The sequence below is a fragment of the Nilaparvata lugens genome, chromosome 3 (assembly GCF_014356525.2).
Source record: "Nilaparvata lugens isolate BPH chromosome 3, ASM1435652v1, whole genome shotgun sequence".
In the NCBI taxonomy this organism is placed as follows: Eukaryota; Metazoa; Arthropoda; class Insecta; order Hemiptera; family Delphacidae; genus Nilaparvata; species Nilaparvata lugens.
This window is the reverse complement of record NC_052506.1, coordinates 97,345,805-97,366,788: the sequence shown is the minus strand read 5'-3', so window position 1 is coordinate 97,366,788 and position 20,984 is coordinate 97,345,805. Positions and strand designations below refer to the sequence as shown.

General features: G+C 32.9%; 1 protein-coding gene across 2 annotated transcripts; it reads right to left on the bottom strand.

Annotated features, from left to right (window-relative positions):
• Nucleotides 1-325: 325 nt before the first annotated feature.
• On the bottom strand, nt 326-16,054 carry LOC111053046 (inactive pancreatic lipase-related protein 1-like). Of its 2 annotated transcripts, none has more exons than XM_039425223.1 (7): nt 15,698-16,054; nt 14,093-14,262; nt 13,117-13,265; nt 10,620-10,862; nt 6,642-6,826; nt 3,755-3,911; nt 326-533 (listed from the first exon to the last, which is right to left on the bottom strand). In XM_039425223.1, the coding sequence occupies exons 2-5, from the start codon at nt 14,134-14,136 to the stop codon at nt 6,747-6,749; spliced, it is 516 nt and encodes a 171-aa protein (XP_039281157.1). In that variant the 5' UTR covers nt 14,137-14,262; nt 15,698-16,054; the 3' UTR covers nt 326-533; nt 3,755-3,911; nt 6,642-6,746. The 2 variants fall into 2 exon arrangements, with proteins under 2 accessions (XP_039281157.1, XP_039281156.1); XM_039425222.1 differs by having other exon boundaries at nt 14,097-14,262; nt 15,698-16,037.
• Nucleotides 16,055-20,984: the final 4,930 nt, after the last annotated feature.

Here is a 20,984-nt window from a genome sequence, read left to right as displayed (position 1 = left end):
TGTCTTCTCTGATCTGGTTCACGTGAAGTTAATCAGGATTCAAATCTAACCGGCTTTTGTGCAACTGGGCCTTTGTGAGGGAAACTTTTGCCTTCCCTTTGGGAATTATAATCTCAATTTACTGTGATTAGATAGAACATTTCTGTATGATTGTTATTATAATTTCTTCTTTCTTAATACATTTTTTATGCTTTTGTACTCCAGAGCGAAGCTCGGTCCCCGATATTATATATCTAAACATAAATTGCTCGTTTAATAGTATAGGATAAAGAATGAAAAATACATGAAGAATAATAAGTCTATGGTACTATTAGAAAAAAGCATACAATCTTAGATGATAATTTATTGATAAGCACAATATTACAACAAAAACATAAATCTTAGATGGTAATTTAAGGATATAAGCACAATATTATAAGACTAGTGATCATAAAATTGTGTGTGACTGGTTCCAACATTGTGCTGGTATGCTCTGATTGCCCAATCCGTAAGGAATCTCATCCTTGGTGAATAGAAAATACATTCCTCTGGCCCTGCAAACGTGATTATTTCATTAATTTCAATAATTTTATAATTAATACTATATCACAATGGCTATGGCTCTATTACATGGCTATCCTTGTCACGGCATTTTCATTCAATTGATTTAATCTTAGGGTTTTGATGCCAACATCAGCCTTATTTTTTTAGGAAATAAAAATCAGGTTTTAGACCCCAGTCTTCAAAAAATTAAATATCAGTCTCAGGCCAAGCCTGAACATGTCACGGTATTAAATCATTTGACGCCACATCAAGAAATTATAAATGGTTTAGTAATAGTTATTTGTATATCTAGAGTGAAAAGTGCTGTTTTTTCTCCCTGAGGGAAAAGTTTGAAGCCCGAGGCGAAGCCGAGGGCAACAATTTTCCTGAGGGAGAAAAAACATTTTTCATACACAACATTTTTCCTCCACCTACATTTTTATAAAAACTGCAAATAAAATAATTTTTAAAACCGTATGTGACCAAACAATGTGTTACAACATAATCTAAAAAGTAAACAGAAACAGCTGGCTTGTAATCACAGTTCTCCTCCGACAGCACTAACTGTCAGCTAAAGTAGTAACAACAATGACAGCCACAACTACAACTATGATGAAGTTCCCGTTTCAAATTTGATTAGTTAATAAGTAATATTCGTTGGCTGGTATTTTAAATAACATGGATTAAAAGAAAAAAATACATTTTTTCTAGTATAGTGATATGAAGTTTGTAATAATAATTTCAGCATACAAACATAAATTTTATATATCGATCAAATGTCCAGTTGAGGTATTGAATTTAGTTGGTTTAATGACTACTCTATATTCTTCCTCATCTGAGCTTAGACCTTCTGACCTATTCCAAATGTACGTTTTTAAAATAGAGATGCTTCCCATGCTATTTAAATGGAGTCACTTTTACCCCCTAGGGAGTTTTTCTGTTTTTTTACTACCGAGAGCGAAAAAGTGACACTTTAGTATCATGTTTCAGGGAGTAAAGTGAGTACTTTTGACAGTAGGTGGAGGAAAATCATTTTATTGTTTGTATCTTCCAGACGTTTTTGTAACCTTATTTTAAAAAGTAGGTATGTTTTATTGCCACACCCTCTTTCAAGGTATAATGTTTTTTTTTATTCTGAGTGATAACATAGAGAAAAAAAAGCATAAGAAGATATCCCATGTTATAGGTCGTTTATGTTTCAATTTTCAATGTTAACTGAAGCCGATAGTCCACGTAGTTCTTTTTAGTGAAGCTATGTAACGCTGGTAAATTCTCATACTGTGCCGCCCTTATACTCACACCCGGCCAAAACAGTAATAATAGACAGTAGTCGACTCGAGTTAACAAGAATTCGGCTTCAAATTTGGAATATGGACGCCTTGCACAATGGGATATTTTCTTATATAATATTTATCCCATAATTTATCCCACAATTCTATACTATATTTCTTATATTGTGATAATCATGTTTGTTGAGCTTGAGAAATATTGAGACACCGACCTACATATATAGGCCTAGTTATTACTCTCAAACGGTCAGCTTTGTTTGGATTGAACGCATTAAAAACATTATATAATTATTATTCAATGGAAAGATCACAGTTAAAATTACATGCTAAAGCTTTACCACATGCTAATTTATTGTTACTTTCTGTGTATTTGAAAAGTTGATATTGTGGTAATTATTCATATTAAATAAAAATACTAATAAATTGTCGAAAACCACAGATTTTATTAAAAGTAGAAAACCCGGTTTTGGTTGTTACACCATTGTCAATTTCTGATAAACTCTCTCTGAAGTTTATCAGAGATCACACTCTGTGATCACTCTCTGAACATCTCTCTCAATTTCTTTTCATCAGAGATTGACAATGGTGTTACAACCGAAACCGGTCTTTCTACTTTTGATAAAATCTGTGGTTAATTACAATTTATGAGTATTTTTATTTAATATGATAATTTATTTATTAATCTACAAAGGCAACTCTCCACAAGTATTTTAAGCCCAGGTGATGATGAGGGAATGAATGATAATACAGTACAAACGTTTCTAATTGTGATGATTTCATGAATGGATCAATAGAGAGATGATGAATAGCTAAAATGAAACTTGAGATATTATGCAACTGATATAAAATGAGAGAGAAATGAAACCTGAATTACCTGTTAAATCTATACTAAGAACCTACTTGCTACTCACTATTGTCTTGTCAAATTATGTGTATAATAGTTATTTTCTTGTCAAATTAATTGCAATAGTTATTTGTATATCTAGAGTGAAAAGTACGACTTTTTCTCCCTGTGGGAAAAAGTTTGAAGCCCGAGGCAAAGCCGAGGGCAACAATTTTCCTGAGGGAGAAAAAGTATTTTTCGCTTGTGATGTACACAACATTTTTCCTCCATCTACATTTTTTTATAGAAACTGCAATAAAATCATTTTAATAACTTACGTATTGGTGACAATGTTTCCTAACAACATAACCTAGAATCTAAAACCTAAAAACCGGTCGGCTGATTGGCACTGCCGATTGCGCTATCTATCGGCTAAAGTTGTAACAATTATATCAGCTGAGCGGCTACCAAAAACGGCTGACTCCAGATAACGCGTTTCAGATTTGAATTGCAGATCAAAAATATTTGTTTGCTGGTATTTTGAATACAATAAAATATTTTAAAAATTCTATAAATTTTTATCGTCTACTAATATTAAGAATATAATATCATACAAACCTATATTTCATGAGTTGATCAATTTCTTGTTGTGGTATTGAATTCAGTTGACTCAATGACATACACCTCTATTACGCTTTCTCATCTGAGCTTAGACCTTTTTACAATGTGAGTTTTTGAAATAGAGATGCTTCCATGTTATTTTAAATGGAGTCACTTTTCCTCCCTAGGGAGTTTTTCTGTTTTTTACTACCGAGAGCGAAAAAGTGACACTTTAGTATTATGTTTCAGGGAGTAAAGCAAGTACTTTAGACAGTAGGTGGAGGAAAATAATTATATTTAAACTTTGTCTTTTTTTTGTTAGGGCTACTCTTCAATATAAATAAAAATAGAAATCCAAAAGTAACATTTTTTAAAATTGTTTACTCGCAACATGTTTCGGCTACATGATGCCATTATGAAGTCATTTATTTTAACTTTATATATTTGACATCTTGTGAGACCGGACCCCCCAATTATTATGGCATATTTAGAAGATACAAAGGTATTTCACAAAACTCACTTGCGATCAACGTTTTCTCCCATTTGGGTGACATCCGAACAGCATTTTCCATCTTTGAAATGTTCGTAGTCATCACATTTGGCTGCAAGGAAGCCAGGCCCATGGTTGATTATTGTTTCAATGTAGAACCTGTATGATCTGCAGTGTGAACAGTAGCCTGAAAAATACCGACATTGATGAAAAATATTCAATTAATAAAGTTTGTGTTTGTTTGAATATTGATGTTGTGGAACTTTTCCATAATTGAAGAGAGTTGAGAGAGCATGCTCCTGTGAAATAATAATTTTTATTGAAATAAAGTGGAATATTGACAAGATCTCAAGTCTCTTCAATTAATACTATGGTTAAAATGATTCATTGAATAATTGACCGAACGAAGTGAGGTCTAAGATTCAAATCGACGTTTTTGCATTTCTCTTTATGTTTAAATGTTTATATGTTGCGTATTTACGGCGAAACGCAGCAATAGATTTTCATGAAATTTGACAGGTTTGTTCCTTTTTAAATTGCGCGTCGACGTATATACATGGTTTTTGGAAATTTTGAATTTCAAGGATAATATAAAAGGAAAAGGAGCCTCCTTCGACAATATTAAAGTGAAAATCAGACTATAGAATTATTCATCATAAACCAGCTGACAAGTGATTACACAGATGTGTGGAGAAGCCAGTCTATTAATTGCTCTATTTCCAGAAGGTCTATAGTTTCAATCAGGTACTTGTGGATGAGAATACTGCGTGAGGTCTACTGTTCACAGAACTACTAAAATTATTCATAATCAATCAGCTGACAAGTGGATTACACAGATGTCTGGAGAAGCCGTGTCTATTTCTATAAGGTCTATAGTTTCAATCTAAGACCTTAAAGAGGTATGCATCTTTAAGGTTTTTCGATTTTTCACATTTGAAAAAGCTAATCTAATAGGTTATTAAAAATAATCAAATGAACTAAATAATGCTGAAGAAATTATAATATTATAATAATATTATAATAATATTTTTTATTGTGTGAAATTAATTTTCATCAGGTGGAAGATTATCACGGAACTGGATGAATTATATCATATGGAATACAAATTCAAACGTGGACTGAGTTAGTTAACATTTCAAACAGGTGACATCAGTTACTTGAGGATTAGAAAACTGCGTGAGGTCTACTGTTCACAGAACTACTAGTATACCAAGAAAAACAAATAACGGTTTACAATGTTCCCTGAATGTGGCCCCCACATTATCCTCACAACTTTTATCTGGAGAAAAGGAACATCAGAAGCATGACTACTTCCAGCCCAGTGAAGGATACCATAAGACAGAAGACTGTGGAATAAACCGAAATATGCCATACGCAAATATTAGGGGAAGGAGCCTCCTTCGTCAATATTAGAGTAAAAATCAGACTATAGAATTTCATGATTAAGCAGCAATAGATTTTCATGAAATTTAACATGTATGTTCCTTTTTGAATTTCGCGTCGACGTATATATGGGGTTTTTTGAAATTTTGCATTTTAAGGATAATGCAAAAAGAAAAGGTCTCCTCCTAACGCCAATATTACCGTAAAAATCAGACTATAGAATAATTATTTATCATAAATCAGCTGTCGAGTGGATTATAAATTGCATGCCATGACGCATGCAATTCAATATCTCAATGTAACTTGGTAAAATATCAGCTGCTGTGTGGACTACTAATTGCATGCCTCATTGAATGCAATTTTTATGCAGTATTAAATGAACTATTGATTGCAAGCTATAACGCATGCAATTAATAACTAAAATAACATAGTAGCCTATTGTCTCTCGACCTTTCTCTGCTTTGAACTCGGGCTGACCTGTTGCCAGTATGTCTTGAAGGAGATAAGCTTTTGATGTTTGCATTTTTGATACACCAACCCCAACAGCCATTAGCCGTTTTCACACCGATATCTCGCCGACACGACATACAGACAGGATTTACTCTGATGGACAGTATAAGAGTAGGCTGTGATTCATAACTGCGCGAGGTGTACTGCTCACAGAACTACTAGGTAGTAAAGTGAGAAGCAATTAATTGGCTTAGCTTAGAGGTCGCAATTCCAATGGATTACAACCTGAAAATTGCATACAATTCCAATAGATTGCAACCTGATAACCTAAAATATAATAAAGGAAAGAATTGGCTTAAACGAATACTGGATAGGTAAATTATGTTCGACACATCATCTCGTCTCAACTACTCAACTTATTAACTTGAAATTATGCATATAGATTCTTAATTAACCGAGGATGGTTATAGGCCTATTTTAAATTCTTCAAGATTTCAGTAGGTCAAGTTTTTAGTTTGTCAGGTTTTCAATTGGACCCTTGCGGAGCACGGGTTAGCTGCTAGTCTATAATTATTATTATAAAGGAAAGAATAATTGGTTTATACCATAGCCACCTCCAATACAAGGCCCTGGCCTACGATATTGCAACGTCGCAGTGTAGGCCTAGAATCTAATACATGATTGGTGAAAAGATTTAAAAAAATACCAGCTGATCTTTTTCACCAATCATGCATTATATTCTAGGCCTACACTGCGACGTTGCAATACCGTAGGCCAGGGCCTTGTACTAGAGGTGGCTATGCTTATACACGTAGGCTACGAGATAGCAAATTCACGATTGACGCATCATCACTTCTGAACTACTGGACTGAATTCAAGTAAACTTGACTAATGTAAACGCGGCTGTACCCTTTGTCACTCTTTCAGATACTCCACTTTACTCTCAGATACTCTACTCTACTCTACTCTTAAGACATTCCTATGGTAATCGTTTTGTGTTGATGTGTGAACACTGCCATAAGAGCTAACGGTAATCGTTTTGTGTTCATGTGTGAAGACTCGCATAAGAATCAATGTAAATTACCTAGTTCGTAGCCACAGCCCGGCTGCACAAAAGCTCCGCCGTTGGGATAGAAGTCGACATGTCCAATGGGCGGATAGTAACCGAGCCAATGGCCGTTGCTGTGGATTATGTCCACAAATCGGCGTCCGAGGCATCTATCCGATACTGCGGCTTACTGCTGAACAAAGGACTGGCTGGATCCAAACCTACATTGCCAAATAAACATCATTTTAATCACAAATAAACAACATTATTCTTTATTTATTCATTAATTTATACAATAAGTACATTATCAACTGAAAACTATAAAAACTGAAAACTTGATGTATGGAAAACTTTACATAAAGAAAACTTGATGACTGAGAAAATCAAAATCAAAATCAAAATTGTTTATTGTCATTACAAAACAAATTGTATAACAAGGTCAGGTACATTTACAATTTATAACATTCTTCATTCATCAATACATGAACGTTATACGTTGAACGTTGTACCATACATGAAAGTATGGTAACGTTTTTAAACACACTAACAATAATAATACCTATACAAATAATAACAAATCAACAATAATATTCTATATGTCTGTAGATGCCACCTCTAACAAATACAGCTTTCTGTAGATAGAGTTGATTGATAGAGTTGATTGATAGAGTTGAGTGTAAATATCAATCAATCAATAAATCTTTTATTGTCAAAAACATAATAATGACAATTACAAACACAATAAGCCTAGCTTTTAGGAAATGACATTGGGTAATAAGGCAAGGTGATACATCCAAAAGGATCTCTCTGGCGATAAAAGCCTTATGAATAAATAAAAAAAAGAATTTATATGGATAGTAGAAATAGAAGATAGAAATTGCTTTATTGACAACGACATTTTCAACAATACATGGTGCAAGATTTCAAAGTCACAATACAAAACGTCTAGATTTGACTTAAATCATATGTAATAGAGCTAGCCTACATAATTTTTATTATTTGTCATGCATTTTCACAATGAATAGATAAATTGCTGACGACGGTGAAAATTCATGACAAGTAAAATTATGGAAAAAATGAGAGGCTCTGTCAGTCGGTTACGAGGACGGGACCTGGAGCTATCTACTGCAGATAATCGGGCCCGGCTCTACCCTTCTTTTCCGAGACACCATTTTCCTGGTTCAGTGAGTTCAGTGAGCTAATATTATCATTTATATTATTATTGTCTGGCAAACACTGATAACTGTTATATTCTTGTATTTATGTCTTCAAAATTATATTAAGAAGAAAGCAATCAACTGAGAGTCCCGAAACGTACTCCAATTGTGGACTACCCACAGGAGCTTTAAGAATATATTGTGTTTTAGTAAAGTAGTATGTAATGAAATCATTAAAATAATGGGTTAGGATATAGGAAACTATGCAAATAATAATTACTTATTCACTATTATTGTATCCATTTACTCTTTTATGCTATCGATTCAAATATTTTCCCAGATTAGAAGATAAACTATTTCAATTATTATTATTATTCTTATTTTCAAGGTCCACAATATTATTTTGCTTACTCGAATACTATTCGGACTTGATGTTTAATTTTTGCATTATGATTCAATTTTATTACTTTCGTAGATTTTGTAGGTTTAATTTTATTCATCAATATAATTGAAATTTTTTCCATTCAATTCTTATTCAGATATGAATGTATTGAATTGTTGATTTGAAGTTGATTGATGTGTTAGGCTAAGTTTGATTTTTTATGAATTAGTTCACTATAATGTAATTTATATCACTTGCATTTAGCTTATGAATTGGCACTCACATAGATTTAAGGTATTCATTGAAAGTTATGTTACATATAAATATCCAATTAGAATAATATTGTGAATAATAATAATAATTTTAGCTTGCGGTAATTTTGACTTTAATTTTTGAAATATTATTGAAATGTGTAAAAATTAACTTAGAGAGATGCCGTTTTTTCGATAACTTCGGGTCGAAGTTTAGGGGGACCCGGGGATGTAATAGAGCTACATAATTTTTATTATTTGTCATGCATTTTCACAATGAATAGATAAATTGCTGACGACGGTGAAAATTCATGACAAGTAAAATTATGGAAAAAATGAGAGGCTCTGTCAGTCGGTTACGAGGACGGGACCTGGAGCTATCTACTGCAGATAATCGGGCCGGCTCTACCCTTCTTTTCCGAGACACCATTTTCCTGGTTCAGTGAGTTCAGTGAGCTAATATTATCAATTTTATTATTATATATTATTCATCTTTTTTATTGAAGGCAAATCCTGTAATTATTCTATTGTTTGTTTAAAAAGTTTTCTCAATATTATTTTTATTTAAGTTTCCAGTTTCATTTTGAGTTACAATTTGATTAAATCGATTACTTAGTTCTCCAAAATATAACTGTTTGTTTATTATTTTAAAATATAGTTCCTTTCTCATGAGTTATAGAGTTAGATCAATTTAACCTCTCGCAAGCCAAGCGATTCCCCTAGGGTTGTTCTCACAACCTTATAATACCATCACAATACCATACATAATATAACCCCACCAATTCCAAATTTAAATACCCCATTACACATAATAAAATCAAGGTAATAAATAATAATATAGAAATAATACAGTACATACATTAATTTTGATACTGTTTATGTATAATTTTTTTCCAATTTATAGAGAAATAGTCAGTTACTTTATTATGGTGTTTCGTTTATCAAAATTTTCTTCACTTTAATTAAAGATGTCTTGCTCAAAGTCTTAATAAAAACAGGCAGATAATTATGAGATGCGTTTACACCAAAGTTATTAAGAAAATGTTAATAACTTAATCCTTATAGATTCTATTAGATTGAACATAACTTATCATACGCATAATGAACATATATGTTTGTCAATTTCCGTTCAATCTAATCGAATCTATAAGGATTAAGTTATTAACATTTTGTTAATAACTTGTAAACCCAGCTTTAGAGTTTCACATCCATATATATTCAAGAGTTACCTGTTAATTTATATTTTTATTTATTCCATTTATTGTACAAAACACAAGGCTATATTAATAATATGAATTATTACCATGGTGCAAAAACTAGGCTGAGCCTGTACCATTTCTCTCCAAAATTTTAATAAAAATTTGATGTTTTCCAAAGGTTATGAAATTACATATCACTGCTTCACCACTCAATTTTCGGTTCAAGAATTATTATTTTAAAATTTTGTATTTTTAAGGTAGACATCTATAATATAATAAATGAAAGGATTGGCTTATACACATACGAGGTAGGAAATTCAAGAATGACACATCATCACGTCTGAAACTGGACTGATTAAGTTTTATGTCTTGTTAATTTTATGATTGTGCTTATCAAGTCTGACTCATGAATTATAATGATTTTAAAAGATTGTAATTTTACGAAGTCGATGTATTTTTTGTAAATATTGAAAGACTAATAAAATTATATTCTATTCTTATACAAAGTACGGGATAGGAAATTCAGGGATGACGCATCATCACGTCTGAACTACTGGACTGATTAACTTGGAATTTTGCATATAAATTCTTAATTTCCCGAGGATGGTTATATGCCTATTTTCAATTCTACAAGGTTTCAGGAGGTGAAGTCTTTGGTTTATCAATTTTTTATTAGACCTTTGCGGAGCACGGGTTATCTGCTAGTTATCTAATAGGGAAAAGAACAGTTTTAAAGCCGTAGGGATAGGAAATTCATGATGACGCATCATCATGTCTGAACTACTCAACTGATTAACTTGAAATTTTGCATATTAATTATTGATTTACTGAGGATGGTTTATAGGCCTATTTTATATTCTTCAATATTTCAGTAGGTAAAGTTCTCAGTTTGTCAAGTTTTTCAATTGGACCCTTGCAGAGCAGAGGTTCGTCTGTAAGAAATAAATAGAATGAATGAACCACAGAAAACCAAAAATCGAGAAATATTTCACTTATTTGATAAATTCAAGCACAAAATCACAAACCTGTTATTCTTGGGAGAGTAATATTGTGCAGACTACTGCCCGCTATGCCGCAAATATGGGCTCCCAGACTGTGCCCCAGCAGGTGGATGGTCTGCGGGTCTACTCCCACTTCGTTGATGACGAATTTCAGAAACTGCGACAGTTTTTCGGCCACACTGCCAACACTCAGCCTAGCAATCGTGTACAGGGTCATACTCGGCCAGTCCACGCTTATCACGTTGCAGTCCTGGGCCTGGAGATATGCTAGAAAATTCAAACAAATATTTACAGTTTTGAATAGATTAAATTCAAATTATATTACATTTTCGCCACACTGCACAGAAAGCAGATGTTTTCCAGTCCCTACGTAGATCTGAAAGACATTGTTTGCAGACGACTCTCGTCTGACGTCAGAACATGCATCTTTCCGGCCTAGGCCGGAAAGAGAACCCTTTCCAGCCGCTAACATGGAACTAAGAAAGGTGATCAAAAAACAGCTGATCAAAAAACTTTTCATTATTTGTGTTCATTATTCAATAATTAAAACATTTATAATAATATCATCTTATTGTCATTTGAAAGAATAAAAACGTATAAACTCAACCTCCCACATAATTGAACATCATTTTTTAGGTTATTTAGACAAATCAGAATAAAAATAAAAATACTTGGACAATTTCCTGATATTCAGATTACCTCAGATTTGCTAGAGCTATCACCTTCCACTTCTGCTTTCGGAAGTGCTTAGTAAACAACTATTCTCATATATGTATTGTTTATTTTTGTGTGTGGCGAAAAATAGCGTTCGCACCACGGGCAAAAATGTTTTTCCAGCTCTCAATCTTTTCTAGTCCTCGGCCTATGGCCTCGGACTTGAAAATCGATTTCGAGCCGGAAAAATCTCATTTTGTGCTCTAGGTGCGAACTATAGACTACTATTTTATTCATTTTTTCCAGTATACCATAAAGATGGCATAAACATGTTTTATTCTAATTCATACGGTAGTTTCAGATTGATGATTCTGTGTAGAAATTGAAATGGACATAACCTACATAATATTTGTACAATTTGAGACAAAATTAGGAAATTGATGAAGTTTTGGGCAGAAGCCTGTTGTTTCTTTTCCGACTATTGTTTGCTCTATCCAATAAATAAATAAGTTGAAGTTGCTTTCCATGACGAAACACTATATAATAACTTTGTTGAAGTTCTGACACTGTGTTACTAGTAAATATTTGAGAAAACACTTACTTTTTTTGGAGTATTGAGGAATGCATTTCACTCCTGAAGAGGAGTTTCATCAGCCCAAAAAAAGTAAGTGTTTTCTCAAATATTTACTAGTAACACAATGTCAGAACTTCAACAAAGTTATAAATAAATAAGGATACATCCCATTTTATAGGTCGTTTCTGCTCCAAATTTCTAGCCGATTTTCTATTAACTTATGCCAATTACTGTCTATAATTACTGTTTTGGCCGGGTGAGAATGTAAGAACGGCTCAGTAAAGCCAGTTACGGACGACACGTCGATTTTTGGACGTTCAATTTCCTGCCTTCCTTATGAATTCTACAAGATTAAGCGAAACTTGACATACGCATCATCTGTTTAATCTAATAGAATTCATAAGGACGGCTACTTTCAAAAATCGATGTGTATGTAACTGGCTTTTGAAAGACCACCAGCATATCACAAAGCTTCACGAAAAATATCTACTAGAACAATCGGCTTCAGTTAACAGAGAAATTTGCAACATAACCGCCCTATATCATATGGATATCTTAATCTTATGCTATCTTTTCTCTATGAGGATACCTGATAACTAGACTATATAACGAAAATCCGAATTAAATTATTTCAACTATATTGAGATTCACATTATGAAGCCGGTGGTGAAGATAGGACTTCATGGTTGCCGATTCTTTCTAAGATTGAAATGAACAAGAAGATTCTCAAGACTCTCAATAAAAACTCTGAAATTGGCTTGTGGTGAACAATAGGCCTAAATACATAACATTATCATTCACCCTTGTATTAAATCACTGTGATTCAATTTATTCCGGTATACCTGATGTGATATTAATTGCTGATTCTTGTTAGAAATTAACAAAGATATCTCAAATAATATTTTCTCATGATTTAATAGTTCATTTTCATAATTAAGATGAAATATTCTCGTAGGTATTTCATTATATTTCTTCATAGTTGAAAAACAATTTGGCAACAGTGTGATATATTTTATAGTCAACAAACGATTTGGCAACAGTGTGGGTGAGGAATCGGGTGGGAATCCCAGGATATACGAATTATAGAGAGTTCTCTACAAAACTATGAATTATATAGAGGTTGACGATAAGCCAGCGCTCGATTTTACTGCGAATTATCGACGGGACCGAAATATATTGCTTTAATACGAACTATAGAGTTTTTCAAGGGACCGCGCTTCCACTACGAATTATAGAGGTTCGAGTTATCGAGGTTCTACTGTGAAATGGATGCTGCCAGCTAGAATATCTTACCTATCCGTATGTCTCTACTGAACCTCATGTATCCCTTGCTCAGCCAACCATGAACGACTATTTTTGTTTCCTTGGATTTGTTGAACTTGGAATCTTCTATGCTCGTCAGGTTCCCTAGGAATAGCTCTTCGAAAACAGTGACCGACTCTCTGCAAATAACAAAGCATACTGATTAACAAAACTTATAAAAAATATAAGATCATTAATTATAAACCATGGAAAATAAACAGTGTACAAAGAACTATTCTGTAAAAGGTTTTCAAAAATATTTGGGAATAGCTCTTCGAAAACAGTGACCGACTCTCTGCAAATAGCAAAGCATATAAATTAACAAAACTTATAAAAAATATAGGAATATTAATTGATGAATCATGGAAAATAAACAGTGTACAAAGAACTATTCTGTAGGTTTTAAAAAATATTTGGGAATAACTCTTCGAAAACAGTGACCGACTCTCTGCAATAGCAAAGCATACAAATGACTTTTTGTGTAGTTGAGAAGTTGATATTGTGGTAATTATTCATATTAAATGAAAAAGACAATTGACAATTTCTTAGTCTTTTTCATTCAGCATACAAATGACAAAACTTATTGAAAAATATAAGATCATTAATTAGTGAACCATGGAAAATAAATAGTTTGGCACAACGGCATAAACAAATATTCTGTTGAAGGTTTCAAAAATATTTGGGTGAGACAAGTTTCAGTTTTTTTCAATTTATAATCAGAATATAATATAATTATAATTGAAATACCGTACATAATTAAACAATGTAGAATAATTTGATTGTATGGTTAGAGATGTAGTCGTATTTCTTCATAATTGAAAGAATAACACGTCGATGTTAATACCGTGATGATATGCGTCAATTTGTGAATTTCATATCCCGTATAAGCCAATTCTTTTCTCTATTATATCATGGATGAACTCATTTTCTAATTTATAATAACTGTTTTCAGTAAGCGAAAACTTACCTACCGCGTATACAGCATGAACTGAACCCTGTCTCCTGGGTCATAAATAGTTAGACACCGTTTGAGGAATGCATCTTCATCAGTCATAAGTTGATGACGTATACTTTCCAGGTAGAAATCTTCCATAAATGCCGAGGAAGTGTCATAAGAAAGCTCATTGTCAACTGCATCTGTGTGTGATTGAAAAAAATCATATGTGAGGTAGTTAATTTTGTCATAGTTTGTCATAATTAACTATTGTCATAGTCAATCAAATTTCAAAGTAGTGAAAGAAGTACAACCATATTGAATGAATTGAAATAAATTATTGTAAAATTAAAATTATTCGGTGATTATAGGAAATGATAACAATAATAATGAATAGCAAACTGACCTTTAACAACTTATGAAATACTTTATTATTATATAATATGACATAGGCCCCTACTTGAGATTCGGTACTTACTACGACATCTCAAGAGCTAGAAGATTGTTCTCTATTAGTGAGTAAGTTTCTTTTGTAACTGAAGAATGCATTGTAAGAAACATAAAACAAATTCTCCATAACAATCCGTTATTTCCATTTATATGAAACTATTTATATTAACTCTTTGGTTAGGACTATTCTTAGTTAATCTGCGTTTACACCAAAGTTATTAACAAAATGTTGATAACTTAATCCTTATAGATTCTATTAGATTGAACGAAACTTGACAAACACATATGTGTGTATGATAATATATGTTCATCATGTGTATGATAAGTTATGTTCAATCTAATAGAATCTATAAGGATTAAGTTATTAACAAAATGTTCATTTCTCCGTCCTTTTAAGATTCTATTAGATTGAACATAACTTATCATACACATGATGAAAATAATTGTTTGACAAGCTCTGTTTAACCTAATAGAATTAATAAATTAAGGACGGAGAAATAAACATTTTGTTAATAACTTTGGTGTAAACGCATCTTAAGGGTAAATAAAAAGAGTACAGTACTTATATTCTTATTTTCAATTCTTGATAGTAAAACTATGAAATAAAAAACAGATTGTAATTATATTAAAAAACAAATGTCAATAAATTTGAAAAAACAATCCAATAATCTTCAAAATTAATTGAATTTTAGGCCCAAGTTGCAATAAAAATCACCCAAAAAGCACCGGTGTTTGGAATAAATATTAAATACCTATCATCTTCTATTTCTTATGAAGAACTGATAAAAATATTTATAAATAATTTAGAACACTTTAAAATATTAGTGATATTTTATTTTTGTACCACTATGGGTCTCATCAGACTTAACGGCAATTAGCCAATTGTATAAATGAATAAAAAATATTATAGAGAAGTTCAACATAATTGATATGTATTCAACAACTTTTTGTGTAGTTGAGAAATTGATATTGTCGTAATTTATGAAATAATGTCTTGAAATCGGAGAGAAATGACCAACATAATATTTTTTCAACATAATTTAATGACCAACGTCATTATTTTCCCTATGGTAACAATAATGGGAAAATAATGGGCTATGTGATGTATTTTTACATTATCTTGTAAACTGTTTCTGAAGAGAATAAAATTTGATTTGATTAGAAAAACTGAAAAAATATGCTACTCACACGTGAAGTAGGATGGAATAAGGAATATCACAAAAAGCAATCCCAACATTTCATAAGGTGACTGAAGCTTCTATTCCAAGTTCTGCAACTCAGCACTTTCCATTGCAACAATAAACTTTAGTCAATTTTATACTGAACAATGACATAACTGGGAAAACACAATATTTAGAAAGATTCTAACAATGTTGTTCAAATGCCAACGTGTGAACTGAACACTCATTCAGCTACATCATCAGATATTGATAGGAATTCTACAACAAAACTGAAAACATCAAGTGTTCTTTCAGTAGGCAATAAGTGTTCGATTTGTCAAGTGACTCTTCAGATAAAAACCTCGTATCACATTATTATTTTGCGAATTTGCCTTCATTTTTATTGAGTATTAAATATTAACACGAGGAAAACACTATATAGTGGGTCCACATAATAATGGCAGTGTTTGATTGGCAATAGTATTGCTATCCTTGTCTATCATTCAACAAAGCGGATAGCGCTATCTCTTTCTCGCTTTGCTCTGTTGCCAGATCGTCTTTCAACAATTTAGAATTGAAAATTAATGAACAAAATATTTCATCTTCATTATGAAAACTATTAAAAAATATAGTTTCTTGCTTAATAAAATATAATTGATAATTTTAAACGAGAATGAACAGTTAATAGTAAATCTATAAACCTGTATCAGCTACCGTCTATAGAAGGCATTGACAGGACAGAGGATCGGCAACGTTTTCTCCCATCTTTCTCCACTGCCATTATAACGTGGACCTCACTATAGTTTTAGATTTTCTGAAGACTGTCAGTATTAGTTAGGTCGGACGCATTGATATTATTATATGAGGATTGATGACAGTTTGAACGTGAATCTTACACATTGAACCGCTGCGATTGCTGTTTATGTAAAAAACACTAATAATTCGTTCTGAATCTATCAATTATTGGGGGATTATCGTGTCTTGATAAGGAGAGAAGAATAATCTATTATTGCTTGCATTAGACAGTGCAATAATATTGTCTTTTAAATAAGAATAAAATATTATGACCACTCCAAATCTATAGGTACACACCTGGCCCTAATAGTAAAATGTGAAGATTTTTGTGTTTTAATAGCTCAAAATTGCTTCTAGTTCTATGACTGAAAAGACTACATCGATTTGAATTTATTTATGTCTTGAATCATAGAGGGAAGGTAGCATAAAAAAATAACCCATAAATTTTCCATGGTATCGGGCGTTTATGTTACAATTTTCAATGATAGTTTTTCTAATGACTTTTTTCAAGCAGATAGTTCTTTTCATAATATCCATGAATTTTTGCAAAAATGCAAATCCATCATAGATTTTTGCGAAAATGGTCAAAAATTAAAATCGCTCAAACTCTCAGGAATGATAGTACTTGAACAGAGGAACAATAATATGTCATCACATTGGCAAAATTCACTCCTATTCTTGAGTTATAAGCATTTGCGGATGAGTGATTTTTCTGATCTGAGAGTGGAGGAAACATTTTATGTTTCAGTGAATAACAGATTATAGCATGGCACTTGTTAGGTCAACCTCTATCCATAGCCCGAATATCAACCAAATCTGGGAAATTTGCCTTTTCTGTTTTTACTTTCCTTGCCCTATTACCATAGGTAAGGAAAGTATTGCTTTCCGAAAAAATTAAGGTACCCCAATTTCTAAATTTTTATACGTTTCAAGGTCCCCTGAGTCCAAAAAAGTGGTTTTTGGGTATTGGTCTGTATGTGTGTGTGTGTGTGTGTGTGTGTGTGTGTGTGGTGTGTGTGTGTGTGTGTGGTGTGTGTGTGTGTGTGTGTGTGTGTGTGTGTGTGTGTGTGTGTGTGTGTATGTGCGTCTGTGTACACGATATCTCATCTCCCAATTAACGGAATGACTTGAAATTTGGAACTTAAGGTCCTTACACTATAAGTATCCGACACGAACAATTTCGATCCAATGCGATTCAAGATGGCGGCTAAAATGGAGAAAATGTTGTCAAAAACAGGGTTTTTCGCGATTTTCTCGAAAACGGCTCCAACGATTTTGATCAAATTCATACCTAAAATAGTTATTGATAAGCTCTATCAACTGCCACAAGTCCTATATCTGTAAAAATTTCAGGAGCTCCGCCCCATCTATGCAAAGTTTGATTTTAGATTCCCAATTATCAGGCTTCAGATACAATTTAAACAACAATTTCGAGTGGAAAAGATTGAGCATGAGAATCTCTACAATTAATGTTCAATAACATTTTCACCTAAAATTGAAAATAAGCTCGAAATTCGAGAAAATGTGATTATTTCAATTGCTAACTGTTGACAACTGTTGATTCTATTTAATCATTCACTATGAAGAGATAGCAGACCTCGTGTGTTTCCAGCGTTATTGTCCTGTCACCAGCTGGCTCAGATCTTTGAATAGTAGTAGACTTGAGATGCGCGGGAACACTAGCGTCTGGTGATCAATTTTCATAACGGCAAGGAAAGTTGTGTGAGTGCGCCACACCAGATTTCGTGAAGCAATGGTGACGCTGGTAGTCTCTCATACTGTGTCGTTCTTATACTCTCACCCGCCCAAAACAGTAATAATAAGACAGTTGTCGTCAGTAATCCGGCTTGAAATTTGGAACATTAACCATTTATACCATGTGAAATCTTCTTATGCTATCTTTTCTCTATGGTTGAATTTTCTATTAGCAATTAGTATCTAACATAAACTATATTATTAATTTTGTTATACAATCTATTAGACAGTAAAAAATATCTAAATGAATATTGTAATCACACAAACAGCCTAGAATTCATCAGAAGATAGAAATATACTGTTATTTACCTACAATTTGATGAAGAATAACTAGCTGCAAAAAAGATCAATTGATAATACTACTTTTTTAAATCGCTTAAATATCATCAAGATGCTAGTAAATTAATGGCTGATTTATCACATGACAATAATTTACATGTACTTTGAACATGAATTACTAGAGAACATCAACAATTATTGTAAAATGTATGAATCTTTGAAAATAGCGAAGTAAAATCGTTACCAACGACATTTATTTTAGACATAATTTAAATATTTTATTATAGGCAGTATAGTTTGAATTTTACCTTTACTATTGGAGCTGATTTGTATGGTAGGATTGTTCCATCTCAGTATTAGTCATAAGAAGACAATAGTCACTTCTACAAGGTGAGTAATTTTTAATGGTGAGATAATCAAAATCAACCCCTTCCTATATTGTAGAAGAATAAATATTCTTGTATGGCGCTACAGCCCATGGTGAGCCTTGGCCTCCGCAACTATCAACCTCCACGCATCTCTATCGTTGACTATGCCTCTCCATCCCCTCACTGCCAAACTCCTAACATCATTCAGCACCTCAACCTGGGTCTACATCTGTGTTTCGTATTGTGAAGCCTTTCCCGCATCACAATTTAGGGATTCTGACCACAGGATTCTTTGAGCCTTTATAAATCGAACCATGGTCTGTCCTCCAATTCCTTGTTGGAACGGATTGAATAAAAATACCAAGAAATTGTCAAAAACCACAGATTTTATTGAATGTTAGAAAGACCGGTTTCGGTTGTTACACCATTGTCAATCTCTGATAAACTGGAACTAAATACAAGAGCAGCAGAAGCTATACTAGTAGGCGAGTACTGCTATTGGTCAAGGGCATGAACCTTCCAAAAATTGGAACGGATTCGCCATTCCAACCCCTGTCGTACTGGGCCATAAATTTTCCGCAGCATTGTAAAAAAATAGACTAAAGGTATGCGCACACCGATGCGTACAAATTCGTTGCGGAATTTTCAAGAATTCAGACTGCGGTATCCAAACGAAGTTTTCGTTGCGAAATATTCGCAACGCTGGGGTACGCACACTAGGAAGCAAAATAATCGCAATGTGGAGCGCGGGAATATTCGAGTTGTCCTAACCAAACAGTTCAGCACTTTTATCATCTAAAATTTACGGAACTACTGTAGGCTACTTCATCTCAATTTACTGAGGTTCATCATGATATCATCAGAAGCCCTATTATTACTTGCTGTGGCGGCAGACTCTGAAAAAGATGAAAGGCCAAAAAAATGTGGGTGCATGCCATTAATAAAGATAGACTTTAATTCTGAGAATACCATACTCTTGTACCACAATTGAGGAAGGACATCATGTTGAGTTGCGTTTACACCGGAGTTGATAACATGAGTTGTTTAATCAAAAAGTTTTATTATTAATCAAACTTGACTGAATCGACAAAAAAATTCTCTTGAAAAAAGTTGATAACTCGTGTTTTCAACAGAAAATTCCTTGTTATTAACAAGATTTATGTTATCCATCGAGAGTCGGTAACTTTTGTTAATAACAGGTTACTATCTTCCCCGCAACCCGCTCGCCCAGCATCCCTACCCTACAACAACAGCTGTTCCCTAATAACTACAGCTGCAGACAAAACACGTGACAAAGTTATTAACTTTTGTTGATAACAAAACTAGCAGCCAAAAGAAAATGTTATTAACTTTTGTTGAAAACTTTTGTTTTAAACTCTGGTGTAAACGCAATATAATTTATTTACATTAGATCAGATGAAGATCATTATTTTAATGATCACACACATGTTTCAATTCAAATTTGAAGACAATTTTTTGCTTTTTATTCTGGCTGTTATAATTATCATATGAATAGTCTCGTTAAATAAAATCATATGTAAGTCAATTATATTGATAACAAGATCTTGTTAATAACAAGGAATTTTCTGTTAGAAACATGAGTTATTAACTTTTGTCAAGAGAAATTTTTGACGATTCAGTCAAGTTAATAGCTCGTGTTATTAACTCTGGTGTAAACGCAGCTTTAGATCATACAATATTGGATAGGTATAAATAATCTCCAACAATTGTTTTGTGTTCACGATTTTTCCTACTTGTGGTCGTGCAATGTTTGTTACTGTTTACAAAGCAGTCAAAACTAGTGTACGGTGTAGTTCCAGAACTCACCACAAAATTCGCATCGCGGAAAAGCGCTGCAAATGCTGTGTGTAGCAAAAGTTGCGAATATTTCGCAACGCATTGGTTTGCGTCAGCACATACAACGCAATGGTATTAAAATTTCCGCACGGCAAGTTCTCCGAATTGAATTCGCACCGCAACAAAACTTCGCAATATATTCGCGTCGGTGTGCGCCTGGTATGTGTTTGTTATTGAAGCTTCCCAGAGACTAATCAGAGTATAGGAATTATCAAAAATGTATAATACATATAGTATTACAAAAAAAGAAAAAATCACACA